General features: G+C 39.7%; 1 protein-coding gene across 5 annotated transcripts in view; it reads right to left on the bottom strand.

Annotated features, from left to right (window-relative positions):
- The window catches only part of SORCS1 (sortilin related VPS10 domain containing receptor 1), a 512256-nt gene that overhangs the window by 325404 nt on the left and 172773 nt on the right, over positions 1–14079 (bottom strand). For all 5 annotated transcript variants that reach the window (XR_009631038.2, XM_067465847.1, XM_060768373.2 and 2 more), the window contains exon 2: positions 13549–13616. Coding sequence is in view for 4 of the 5 variants with exons in the window: in XM_067465847.1 (XP_067321948.1) it covers positions 13549–13616 (68 nt within the window). In the remaining variant the exon portion in view is untranslated. The remainder of the gene's footprint in view (positions 1–13548; positions 13617–14079) is intronic.

Raw genomic sequence — 14079 nt, 5'->3', positions numbered from 1 at the left:
TGCTGCACTGGGCACCCTTCTCGTTCTCCTCCTTCCCTCCTCTCCTCTTCCTACTTCGCACCTCTAACCCTCTCCTCCTCCCTCCTCCTCAGCTCTTGGAGCTACTTCCTCGGGTTGTTGCTGCTGTTGCTGCCTAGCTTACTCTAGAGTAAAAGGCACAAAGGAGGAAGAGGAGAGGGACTGGAGGAGGTGCCTTCCTTGCATGAGAGACAAAGGCAGTGCAGCAAGAACCAAGGAGGAGGGAGGAGGAGCCATGCATTCACCAAGGCAGTTTAAGGAGGATTTCAACTTCGAGATATGGAAGAATGATGGCGCCCTGGAAGAGGAGAGTAAATGATGGTTTATTCTTTCTTTGCTGGGGAGTAATATAAAAGATTAAACTGTGGTCATGAAAAGCAGGCAAGGAAATGGTACCAGCTCCTGCTTTCTTTCATTTCGAGCTAATTTTCATTCGGGGGGGGGGGGGGGGCTGTTTTATACTCTGACCCAAAACAAAAAAAATGAAAGAGCAAATGAAACAGGAGAAATGAGTACTACGCACATCTCTGGCAGCTGCAACAGACTTATATGTGGGGTTTGCTGAACAGACCTATGAAAACATTATTCTCAGTTCTCACTTATTGCTTTCTGTGTGTTTGTGTGTGTTCATTGGTATGAGTCCCTCTGAGTCCTTCTACAGAGGTTGAGAAGATCGAGATATAAGATCGGGATATAAAAGTTTTAAATAATTAAATGATAATATTCATATACATACCTATCTGTGGAGTTCATTAAATATGATTATTTGCCAAGACTTTCCAGTAAACATTTTTAAAATATTTCCTCCCAAAAAGATGCTCAAAGTCTTCTTCCTGAAGCCTTAAATACCTTGGAACCTAGAACCAGCATAACTAGTGGACCAATTTCCAAGATACATAATGGATCTTCTTCTATATGTGCTTATTAAATGAGGAAATAAAGTGGGATATAAATAAAGATAATTATCATCATCATCATTGGTTCTTTCACGAATAACTGAATGCAGTCAGGTCTGAAAAAATAGAAAAAAATGATGCTGAGAATATATCTATTTACTAAACTTGGGTGATCCAAAAAAAAAGTTTCAAAACACGTTTTGGACGTAGGGGGCACTGGCGATTCGATTTTGAAATGATTTCCTATAATTTTCTTGAAAAAACGATCGGAAATATCAGGAAATCTGAATCGCTTCATTTGCTTCGTTAATGGAAGATGCTCCTCCTTCCCTCCAGAACCATTAAAATCTCACAGTTTCCCTTCCTTCCCTTGCGGGGAGCTGTAATGCAGAGGGGAAAGGTGGGCGTGGCTAAGCACAGATTTTAAAACTAACCTCGCAGTTTCCCTTCCTTGGGTGGCAACGAATGGCTATGGACTGCAGAGGGACGAGGCGGGCATGGGTAAGTACAGCTCTTCCTGAAGGCCACGCCCCCAGTGGCCTTCAGGAAGAGCTGTACTCATGGCTACCTCATCCCTCTGCAATCCATCGCCGTTCGTTGCCACCCAAGGAAGGGAAACTGCGAGGTTAGTTTTAAAATCTCACAGTTTCCCTTACCTGGGTGGCAGCGAAAGGCAATGGATTGCAGAGGGACGAGGTGGGTGTGGCTAAGAACAGCTCTTCCTGAAAGCCACGCTCCCAGTGGCCTTCAGGAAGAGCTGTTCTTACTCACACCCACCTCGTCCCTCTTTGCATCGGCGATGAGGTGGGCATGGCTAAGAACAGCTCTTCCTGAAAGCCATGCCCCCAGTGGCCTTCAGGAAGAGCTGTACACACGCCCACCTCGTCCCTCTTTGCATCTGTTCTTACCCACACCCAGCTCGTCCCTCTGCAATCCATCGCCTTTCGCCGCCACCCAGGTAAGGGAAACTGCAAGATATTAATACTAACCTCACAGTTTCCCTTCCTTGGGTGGCAATGAACGGCGATGGATTGCAGAGGGATGAGGCGGGCGTGAGTAAGAACAGCTCTTCCTGAAGGCCACTGGGGACGTGGCCTTCAGAAAGAGCTGTTCTTACCCACGCCCACCTCATCCCTCTTTGCATCGCCGGGCGTCCAAAGCCACATCCGAATATAATTCCGAACAATGGGGAAGTTGTTTCAGTTCGGAATCGCTCCTCCCACTATTCCAGCATGGCTCAAAATTGGATCAAAAGATAATTAAATCCGAATTAATTACCATTTTAGAACCTTATGAACGAACTTACCAAAGCCAACTGTTTACACTGGCATCCTTCACTGTTTCTACTGTATTCACTGCTCATGTTGTTGTAAAACTAGAGTGGTTCTGATAAAAGAATGCCTTTTTAAAAAATTAATAATTTGATTTTTTTTTTTAGATTTATATACCTGCTTTTTAATATAAATTGATTGGAGATCCCTTGATGTCAAATACACTAAACTAAACGAATGCAAAGAAAATGCTAATGCATGTCTTTTGTGGATCAATTTCCTTCTCCTGTTTGCTCTTTCTAAATTTAATACTCAGCATTCATGTAAGTTAATTGACATTGGTAGTGCAAAGGTTCTGCCTTTATTACTGCAGATCAGCAGGTGTCAAAGACCCGAGCCACTGAAAGTAATCTTTCTACAAGGCAATTAATATTCAACACACCTACAAGACCCCATACTAAGTATCAGTGATGAAGAAGAACTGGGGCTTCAGATGTTGCTGGACTTCAAATCCTATCATCCCTTACCATGGAATTTCTAGATAAATACTGTAATGTGGTATCGTACCCACTAATCCTATGTAGGAAATCCAAGAAAACACTATTTTCAGAATGCATTCAACTATGGCTCGATCTACACTGTCCTATATCCCAAGATCTGATCCCAGATTATCTGGCAGTGTAGATTCATATAAACCAATTTAAAACAGATAATCCAGGATCAGATCCTGGCATATAAGGAAATATAGATCTAGCCTAAGTCACTATTGTTTAGAACAGACTTTTCTCAAACATAAAAATGTTTTTAAGCAAATACTCTGTGGAATGAGATGTGAATGTCAATGGGCTGAAGGTCACCCATTATCTACTAGCTTCTGTCTTTCACTTTTGAGTGAAGCTATTATGCCTAATGCAAATGCACACACATTGAACATATGGAAACAAAAATATTCTGCAGTGTGCTTAATATATATTCTCTCTCTCTCTCTCTCTCTCGTTGCAGTTTATCTCTCTCTTTTTCTTTAAATAGAAATGTGAATAAAATAACAACCTGAGCAGCTTGAATTTTTAAAATGTGTTGTACTGCTAGAGAGAGAAAAAAATGCAAGTAACATATGCTCATTCTAATTCAGACTACAAAAAGCACATCCTCAAATCAAGTTCATTAAGAATACCAATAATATTTCTTATTAAGCTAGTTTAACTACAATTGACAACAAATAAAGCTGACTTATTTTGGGCATGTACATCACTCAAAGACTTATCTTTAAAGCCGTGGGTGATCACTGACTGGAAGATTGATTGAGTGATTAAGGAATGGGCTCATTTTAGTCTCAATCAATCAGTAATCTGAGACTGAAAAAACCAGATCCACAATGTCTCTCCTTGACTTGTGCTGGGAAACTTAAGTGGGCTGCAGGCAAGCCCATATATAAGGGGAGGGTTTAAAGGTTCAACACCTCCCCTGAAAAATTTCCGGTTCAAAAAACCCTGGTTTACTCATGAATTTTGACTGGGCCAAATCCCCATGCTAAGTCTATGAGAAGCAAAAATTAGAGTTCCTCCAGAAATGCAAGCACTATTCTCAAATTAATTTTTGATCATTTTTTATAAACTCCATAAGAAAAACTTAAATTTGAATATAATTTATGATATTTCCAGGTATATAACAACTATGATAATTTGTGCTTACTTTAAAAGTTTAAACTTTAATTTCCCCTATACCATCAAGTATTTTTTAATAACTGGGTTAACCAGATTAAAGGTATTCTAAAAATGTAACAATATGTGTGGTCATAGATCCTGATTTTTAGGTATTCCAGTTTAAAGTGAAAATATCTGTACAGTACAGTCTTGTCTTGAAAATGTTGGATAATAAGGAGGGATTAAGGAAAAGCCCATTAAATGTCAAATTACATTATGATTTTACAAATTAAGCACCAAAACATTTTACAACTAATCGTCAGAAAAAGCAGTTCAATACACAGTAATGTTACGTAGTAATCATGAATTTAGCATGAAAACATCACAATGTATTGAAATAGCTGTGGATCTAGGTGGGAGGCAGACAGTGCTGGATAATACAGAACACTGGATGAGCGAAGGTTGGATAAGCAAAACTCTACTGTATAATAGATCTTTAAAAATGCAGTATCTCTGATTCTGATCAACATTTGTATGACTTTTAAGAACAATAGTGTAATGTCACAATAATCTACAATATTACAACAGGTGCTGCTTTAGTATGGCCCCACTCTTTTACTTCCCACAAGAAAGGCAGCAAGATTTACTGCTGCTGAAACTCAAATAGAGCCCTCCTTACAGTGGATGTGAACAGCTCTCTTACTATCACCATACTGAGCTCTTATAAATTACTGGGCAGGGCCGTTGCGATGGTGGGTGGCCTCTTCCCTGCCATGGTGCCTGCAGGGGGCTTCTCCTTCCCAGAAGCCCCCTGCATGGTGGGAAGTTTTCCCACCACTGGAGCCAGCTGGCCAATGGTGGCTGGCCTCGCCCTGCCTCCTCATTGGCCTGGGCTGGCTGCTATTTTAGCCTGGCAGTCTTTTAAGGCTGCTCCAGATTGTTGCAGGCAGCTTCAGGGGCCCCCGCCTCCCTTTTGTGGTGTGTGGCATGGGCTCTGGATCTGGCTTGCTGTACGTTCCCTATTAGAAGGGGGAGAGTGTCCGGTGGTTACCAGGTGCAGCTTAATCTTTTGCCTGTTATTGTGCCAGCAGCACCCTGGCTTGGTAAGTGGTATCAGTCAGCAGCAGACTGCCCGATCTTGATCCAGGACCCATGCATGGCAGCCAACCATTGTGTTTGTAATCAATAAACAAGTTGTGGCCAGTTTATATCCCAACACGGTATATGTGTCATCTTTGGTCGTGCTGGCAAGAGGTGTGTTGCCCATACACACTCAATTAAAAGTGGTAATGCAGAACATGGGGTCTGCTTTTGATCTACATTATAAAATTAATGCCATCTGACTCTACTCTAAAGGCCTTGAATCAGTGCTATGGAATCATAGGATTTGAACTTTAGCAGAGAATGTTAAAGGCCTGGTAAAACCACAGCTCCCATGATTCCATAGCAATGAACCATTGTAGTGAAAGTGGTGGCAACCTACATTCATTCTTCAGTGTAGTTGCACCCTTGGTCCCACTCCTACCATAACTACAGACCCATTTGTCACAAGTTTTCTGTGACAAAGGAAAAACACCAGTCTACCTTTCTATGACTCCAGGAGAGGGCGATAATGTGCATTTGTATTACTAAATTAATCTAATATCAGATGTAATTGTAATGAAAATAATTCCTAAACACTCTCTCTCTCTCTCTCTCTCTCTCTCTCTTTATATATATATATATATATATATATATATAATGATACAGTGAAAATTGTATATAGTGACCCACCTACTCAGCTCATCTAAATCAATTAACAAATAACATATTCAGTATGATAAACACCAGAATCAAGACAGTAAATAATGAACACCACTCAGAAACAGGAGAACTCCAGACAGCAAGCAATCAAGGGCCAGTTAACACCTCCCAAACAGAGGATGCCTCCAGGCAACAAAGGACAGGCTACCTCTATGCAGATACCTTCACTCACTGATTGGCTTTACAGCTTCATAGCTATTCAAATGCTAATTGAAACTTGCTATTGCAACATTCACACTTGCTTTAAATAGACAAGGATTCTTTCTCCCACCTGGGCAACCCCACATATATGTACACTCCACTTGCCTCACTGCCAACAAAACCTCTGAAGATGCCAGCCACAGATGCAGGTGAAATGTTAGTAGAGAATGCTGCTGGAACATGGCTATACAGGCTGAAAAATTCACAGCAATCCAAAATAATAAGGTTTTTTTATGGGCCATATTAGTTTTATCATCGCCATCTGCTTCTTGTGAAGAAAGAAATGTGAATTTAGCATACCAGATGAATGCAAAATTGCATACCCAAATACATTAGTGTGTACATGTATGAGCATAAGCATACATATGCACGCACATGTGCACACATAAAGAAAAATCTGAGAGTTTTATTTTTTGATGGAATCAATTTTTCATCCATGGAAGTTATTGCTTAAGAAATGTGGACTAAATGAGAAATATTCATATTATAAAGTTCCATGTACTGAAATTTCTGATAAAAATTTCTGATACAATTGTTCGCTCTTTAAGAAAGAGAATGCCTAGAGAAAGGAGGTAAGAAATAATGCTGGCTCTTTATAACACTACCCCTTCCTCTGGAGAATACATCACTGGTTGGCATTCAAAGCCTTAAAGGATAAGGTTAATCACAGTTCTTTAATGTTTGGCTCTACACATCGTTCCAATCACATTACAAATGTGGAGATTATTTCCTCTCCTTCTTCCTGCCACCACTGCCAATTCCCCATAGATACGGTATCTTTTATTCTGACATTTTATTTATCTTAAACTTAAGCTTATCTTTCTTTAGTAGCAGAACCACTGTTTTCTCCTGAGTCTCCAACCTTAATCCCTTTTGTGATCTGGGAGATATCTGAGAGAGCATTGGAAGGGGGGAAAATAAACAAATCCAACTTGACTAATTGTTCTGTGTCACATAATCTTTTTCTTATCCTTACTCCCTTTCTTGGAGGAAAAATAAATAAACGATTCTTTCAAAAAGGAAAACCAAGAACACAAGGAAGGTAAAGTCTATCTAGAGTGTAATTAATGCCAAGTCCAGCTGGAGAGAAATCTCAATAACTCATTTCAAAAGTGGGATCATCCTTGCAGCTTAAAGGCTGTTGCTCTACTGGGAGAAGGTGCATAAAACACTGAGCTGCCTATCCACTTCTCTGCACTTCACACACCATCTTATCAGCAGTTATAGTAATAAGGGTTTTGATTCCAAGGACTTCTGTAGACTGCTTTGTATACCATATTACTATTGGGTAGAGAGGAGCACTGTTCCGTCTCCCAAGAGTTTGATTTGCATTGCCCCATAGTTGTAAGAAATAGCACCCCTTTTTGCATTTCTTCCAGGGTTGTTACAGACTCAGCAACACCCTGATAGTTAACCATTAACAGGTTTGAAGTCAGCCTGCAAAGCCTTTGCTGCTGTTGGCTTGAAAAAGTATCTTTTTGATTTTGAGACTGTCCCTTTTTCCTGGGGATGACATCTCCATTTTGAGAAGCTCTTCCGCCTTCTACAGTATAGCAAAAGACTCAGATGTGCTTGTGGTAAAGCCAGGACAGCTCAGACAAGCCATCGTAAGAACTAACCTCTTGCCTTTAAAACTGCTCTTTCTAAAATAGCAACTTAGCACTAGGGCAGAGGATATCCCAGGATTTCTCTGCCATTGGAAGAAGCTCTAACTACTTCACCTCCAAGCTAGCTTTGAGTTTAGATAGGGAAAGACCTGCTCTTTCTAGTATAGCGACTCAGGACTAGGGTAGAGAGTATTCCAGGATTTCTCCACCATTGGAAGAAGTTAACTCAGCAGCTAAAGGGAAAAGTAAGAAAGAAACATCCACACGATTTTATAAGTTGACTGTTTGTATTTGTAACCTCAACAAGTTGTGCCAAGCCTGTCAAGGACTTTGAGAAAATAAAAATCTTGTTTGGTGTTCAATCTGGAGATGTCTTAGTTGCTGGAACTCCTGAGCTTCAAAGTAAGGCCCCGCGGTCCACCCAGCTAAAGAAAGAAGCACATCATAATTTCAACCTTAAAGTGCCTAGGTGTGACTGCACAAGTACACTTTAGATTATTATTATTATTATTATTATTATTATTATTATTTCATTGATTTTCCCTTAGGCTAACCAAACAACAAGGTTTGAGAAAACTTGATTACACTCTATGTAGTAAGTTAAAATAAGACTCTTATAACAATACAGTAAATATAATATTATAGTAATAATAATAATAATAATAATAATAATAATAATAACTTTATTTATATTCTGCCCTATCTTCCCGAAGGGACTCAGGGTGGATTCGGCAAACATTCAATGCCAGAACATAACTAATAGACACATAATAACTCCGCAGTATATAAAAATAAATTACAACTTAGCAAATTAAATAAAATTTAAACAACCTATTATATCAGACAGAAAACGAACATAAAAACAGAAGCGTCAATTTCCCAGAGTCAACAGAGTTCCTTTTGGGAATATACACTGATCACTGCTCAAGGTGTCAACTGAGCTAGCGGGGTAGAGAGACCCCAGTAGGGATTGCAAATATTATTCAGAGGTATAATAGCCATGTCATTATCTATTCCTCCTCCTCATAGGCCAATGAGCAGAAGTATGTCTTCAGCTGTTTCTTAAAGGTGAGGAGAGAAGGGGGCATCTTTAGTTCCTTAGGGAGGGAGTTCCAGAGGTGGGGGGCAACCATGAAGAAGGTCCTAAAACTGAACATATACACCATATTTCCTTATCACCCCTACAATTTACCCCAATCAGCCCCACATAGGTGGTTCTCAAATTTATTGGTCACTTTAGTTAGTTTTTTTCAAGTTAGCTAATAGGATCCCAGCCTGGGCAGCAATCATATTAATGAAAATACATAGCTTATGGTATAAAAACTGGCATTTTCTCATGCCAAAATCTAAAACAGCAAAGAACCAAGCAGAGAGCATTTCTCTATGTAACACTCAGCTATTGTTTAATAGCACATGAATGAGCCTACTTGAGTTCCGAGTGTACACACTCTTAGATCCCTCCAAGTTTGGCTAGGGATGTAAAAACAAAAAAAATCTCTAATTTTTAATGCAAAGTATATCAAATCAGCCCAAACAGGTTGTATAAGAGTAAATATGGTCAATCTTCATGTGATTGTTCACACTTCAGGATATATTTTTTTTGGAGGAGTGGGGAGGATAATGTTTATGTGAAAAAAAAAACCTGGTGACATGCTCAAAATAAATATTCTGTCCCAGAATACAGTCTACTCCCCAAGTTATGCAATACCACTCCCACCCCGATATTCTCTGTAATTGTTTTGCAAGAAAGTTCACAAATGCCAAAGTCATTGACAAAAAGCACAAGAGCTTTCTGTATCTTGCTCAACTGGGAGAAATATTTGGAATATGTCGTTCTGATGTACAAAAATGAAATAAGTGGAAGCTTGTATTCCTACCTCTTGCACAGCTAAGGTAAAGGTGAAGGTTTTCCCCTGACATTAAGTCCCGTCATGTCTGACTCTGGGGGTTGTGCTCATCTCCATTTCTAAGCCAAAGAGCCGGTGTTGTCTGTAGACACCTCTAAGGTCCTATGGCGGGCATGACTGCAAGGAGTGCCGTTACCTTCCCACTGGAGCAGTACCTATTGATCTACTCAGATTTGTATGTTTTCAAACTGCTAGGTTGACAGAAGCTGGGCCTGGCAGCGGAAGCTCACACTGCTCTCCAGATTCGAACCTGCTAACTTTCAATCAACAAGTTTAGCAGCTTAGCAGTTTAACCCACTGCACCACTGGGGGCTCCTTGCATAGCTACCAAGACGAAATCATTTCAGACTCTTCTGAGATCACAGACAAATAGTGCCCACAAAGTTTCTAGTGAGTTATCTTTCTAAGCATGCCTGACTACATTTCTAAAGTTAAATATTAATTTCCACAATTCCAATGTTTGCAGTACAGTTAAAACTACCCACTCTTTTCATATAGAATTTGCCCTCAAATAAATTGTTTCTTCCAAGCTATTATGAATTACATCTAAACAAATACCACAAGGTATATTCCTATAGGACATTTTTTTATGAATTCAAATATTCAGTCTATTAGCAAATTTCACATTACTAACACAATCCAATGTCACTGCCAAAGCAGGGACTTTTCTCTATTCACAAATTGTGTTAAGGTCCTTAGGCTCAAGGAAAATAACAAAATATCATAGTACTGAAGTCAAGGGGAGAAGCCTTTCCCCTTTCCAGCCTTCACAAATAGAAGGACACTTGTCAACAAGCAAGATCAAAATACTCGTATGCAGGATAATACATCCTTTCATTCATTGACATTAGCCCTGAAAGAGCCCAAAACATCAAAGTGTTGAAGGAGATTGTTCTTTTCCTTTTATTTCTAGGTTTCTTTGATATTTTAATGTAGGAATAAGGACATTTTAACTAATGTCACAAGGTGAAGAGGAATAGTAGCTAGTAGCCTATTGTGAAACATTCTTAAAACCTGTCCTTTCATTAATTTGTCTCATCTCAAAAAGAAAACTGTAATGCATTGATTTGTAGTCCTTGGTGAAATCAAAGAAAAGTATACCTGTCAATACAGAGATCTGATCCCTCCACTTCCGCTTCACCCGCTCTACTCTGCACAGAATAATAGTAAAGAGTAGACTAATGTGTAGTATTTGTTTCATTTAGGTATTTGTTTTGTACCATCCATTTCGAAGGCACAAAACAAAAGACCCATTTTCAGATGAAACAAAAGGTGAAAGGTGCACAGTACCTGTTTCTTTGTTTGGTTTTTGGGCCACATGGCTTTGTTTGGTTTTCGGGTCACCCAGGGAGTTCTTTCACATGTGTAAGAGGACAAAGAGGAGGTGTTTGGGCCAATCAGAGCCCAAGAAAACAGTGATGTCTCTAGGCTATAGGTCTCCTCTTCATATGCAGAGGGAAACCTCTCAGAATCAGTGGGATCTTAAGCCCTGCCTGTCAGGACCCAGAAGCCTTAAACAATGCCAGACACAAAATAAAGGTTCAAACACAGCTTTATTGCATAAAAATGGACCAACAAAGCACTTAACTTCAGTGCTAAGGGTCTCAGGAGTGATTTGGCATCAAAAAGAAGTTGGTACTAGAAACAAAAATATAATCCAGATTATAGTGCTGCCTTATAATTTGGGTTCAACAAAAGGTTAAGCAAACTGCTTGAAAATCAAAATGGCACAAAAACAAAGCAGGAAAAACGTGGTTTCAAAACTAAGAAATGTTTCAGTCACAAAGATATTAGAGTTCAAAGTCCAGAAAAGCCAAAAGCGTAGTCAAACCGGTCCGTGGTCAGTCCGTAGGTAAACAAAGGCTGGAACGCTGGAATCACCGAGGAAACAGGAGTTCAGGAACACACAAAGCTGTAGCCCAGGACCCAAGGTTGAAAATTGGCAGCACAAAGAATTATGTCCTATAAAGACACTTTGCCTTCTGCGAAGTACAATCCAAACTGAACCAACTTTTATCTCAAAGTTCTTCCTCAGAGCTTGATGAGCTCCCCACCCTCTCGTCATCACTCTCAGCTGCCCCCAAACCTGCAGCTGAGTGCCCATCCCTCCACCTCTGCCAATGATTGTCAGGGTTCAGATCCTGCCAAGAGTCCCCTGGTTGCCAATCCCCAGTGAACCCCTCAAATTCCTCACTGGAGGTGGGTTGGTTACAGATATCCCTTATTTGTTGCACACGGGTCCAATCTAATTCCTCCTCCTCTTCCATATCACTCCCAGACCCAGAACTCCTTTCAAACCCAAGGAAATCTTCATCCTCTGTTGGTTCACAATGTATTTCCCGAATACGTTTCCTTTGTAATTCCCCCTCACACTCTGGCTTGCGAGCAGCCCTTTTTACACCTCTGCTCACTTCCCCATCCGCCATCTCACAATTGGAGAAGCCTGGAAACGTATCAGTATCACTTGGAGCCATAATGATTTCCCTAATGCGCTGACGCTGCTGTTCTCCCTCCGACTCCAGAGTAGACCTGTTTTCCCTGCTACCAGGAGTAGCAACTCGACCAACACGCTGACCTACAACACTGCCTTTAAGCTCGAGTCTCCTCTGCATATCAAGAGGGAAACCTCTCAGATACAACTTGTTGTAATGTTTGTGTATATTTACAGTTTGTTTTATTCCAGTATTTAATTTTTGCCATATATAGGTTGTGCTCTGCCTTGAGTCCCCTTTTGGGGTGAGAAGGCCACAATATAAATGTGTTAAATAAATAAATAAATAATCAGAATCAGGGGATCTTAAGCCCTGCCTTTAAGCTTGGTGGTCCAAATTTTTTTGTTCATTTTGACAAAAGAACAAAAAAGCTAATTAGGAAAGGCCCCCATTTTTGGAAGCAGCACTTGAAAATGAAAACAGGGCCATACAAATGAAACAAATCAAAACAATTTTATACAAATGCACAAGACTAGTAAAGAAATGTATCATTGGGTGTGTTTCAGATTCTCAAAATGCCAGCAACAGATGCAGGTGAAACATCAGGAGAAAATGCTGCTGTAACATGGCCATACAGCCTCTTCACACAACCATAGCAAATGTGTAGAAATCAATACTACTTTCTATAAATCCCCTGCAATGCAAATAAAAGGAACAGGTTACTATTTAGACCCCTTCTACATGGAGATATAGAATTCAGATTATCTGCTTTGATAATATGGGCTATATAGCAGTGTAGAAGAGGTTTGAATTCCATATAGAAGTAAACCATTGACATATTGGGTGGAAATTTTTAAGACAAACACAGGAAAAACAGAAAAGTGTTGGGAAGCTTTTAAGACACTTTCATGATCATCTGAAGAATAAATGATTGTGAGCTAGAACAGCAAGGTTATGTTTTGCACTGTGTTTTTAAATATATTTGTACAGTTAAAACCAGTATATGTCGACTCAGAAATGCAGAAAGATTCGTTCCAGGAAGACAAAATATTGGAATGTGCCTTCACTAAATGATGAAAAAGGAATATCATATTTTTTCTCTCAGTTCTTGTGGATTTTTTCGGGCTATATGGCCATGTTCTAGAGGCATTTCTCCTGACGTTTCACCTGCATCTATGGCAAGCATCCTCTGAGGATGCTTGCCATAGATGCAGGTGAAACGTCAGGAGAAATGCCTCTAGAACATGGCCATATAGCCTGAAAAAACCCACAAGAACTGAGTGATTCCGGCCATGAAAGCCTTCGACAATACATCATATTTTTTTGTCTCTGTCTCATGCTTTGATGTAACAGTGACAACTATAAGGCAGGTGAGTGTGTTTTGAATTTCAGACCAGAGAAATATATCATTCCCTTTTTTCTAAACTAACTGAAAAGTATCCTATCACAATTACAGTATATTTCAGAAATGAGGTAAAATTATTAAATTTTTTGTAATAGAAAAGTTAAATGTAAAAGTGACTAAGTACTTCTTTGAATTACAGAGTAACTAATTATACCAACTTTCTGTCACCAATTGCAGTACCTTTCTAACTCTGCTCAATCCAGCTATCTATCCACATAAAGAATAAGAAGAACCTCAAATGATCTTGCTGGGAGACCTCGAAACTTCCAGCACATAAGAAATCCAATTAAATCTAATGAAAGGACTATACCAGAGTGTCCAGATTGAAGGCAGTTCGTAATTAGTAGCTCAGTTTATCTACGTACCTCCACAATGAGCTCTCCGTGATACTCCCCAGGTTGTAGTCATACAGCTTTGTCAGAATTAATATCACCTGCAGGCACAAGAAGAAAATCATAGTTAGTCTCTAACAATTAGAATCTCATAGAACTGATATGACCCAGGGGAAGGCTTAGACTGCTGTTAATGGGTGCTTAACATAATTAAATGAATTGCTCAAGCATTTGCTTAACTGATACAGCAAATGTCTGAAGAGACGTCCGCACAAATCAGAATTTTCCCTGCCAGAGTCTGCTGCACGTGTGGCAACTTTTCCCAGGAGACAAGGGGGAAAGAAAGGGCATTTGCTTCAACAGTCAAAGTAAATTAAATAAAGCACTACCACAATGTGGTGTTTATGATAGCATGCCTGGACTTGATGTAGAGGACTTGTACAGGTGAAATGTCCTTGAAAGTTTAATGGGTGTGTTTGTTTTTATTCTGAGACTACAAATCCATAGAAATAACTACTTCATACTGAAATAGACCTACAGAACCGTAGATTGAGATTGCTTTGA

Source organism: Anolis sagrei, chromosome 3, assembly GCF_037176765.1.
Source record: "Anolis sagrei isolate rAnoSag1 chromosome 3, rAnoSag1.mat, whole genome shotgun sequence".
Lineage (NCBI taxonomy): Eukaryota > Metazoa > Chordata > Lepidosauria > Squamata > Dactyloidae > Anolis > Anolis sagrei.
The sequence above is the reverse complement of the archived record's forward strand: the minus strand, read 5'-3'. Positions and strand labels throughout refer to the sequence as shown.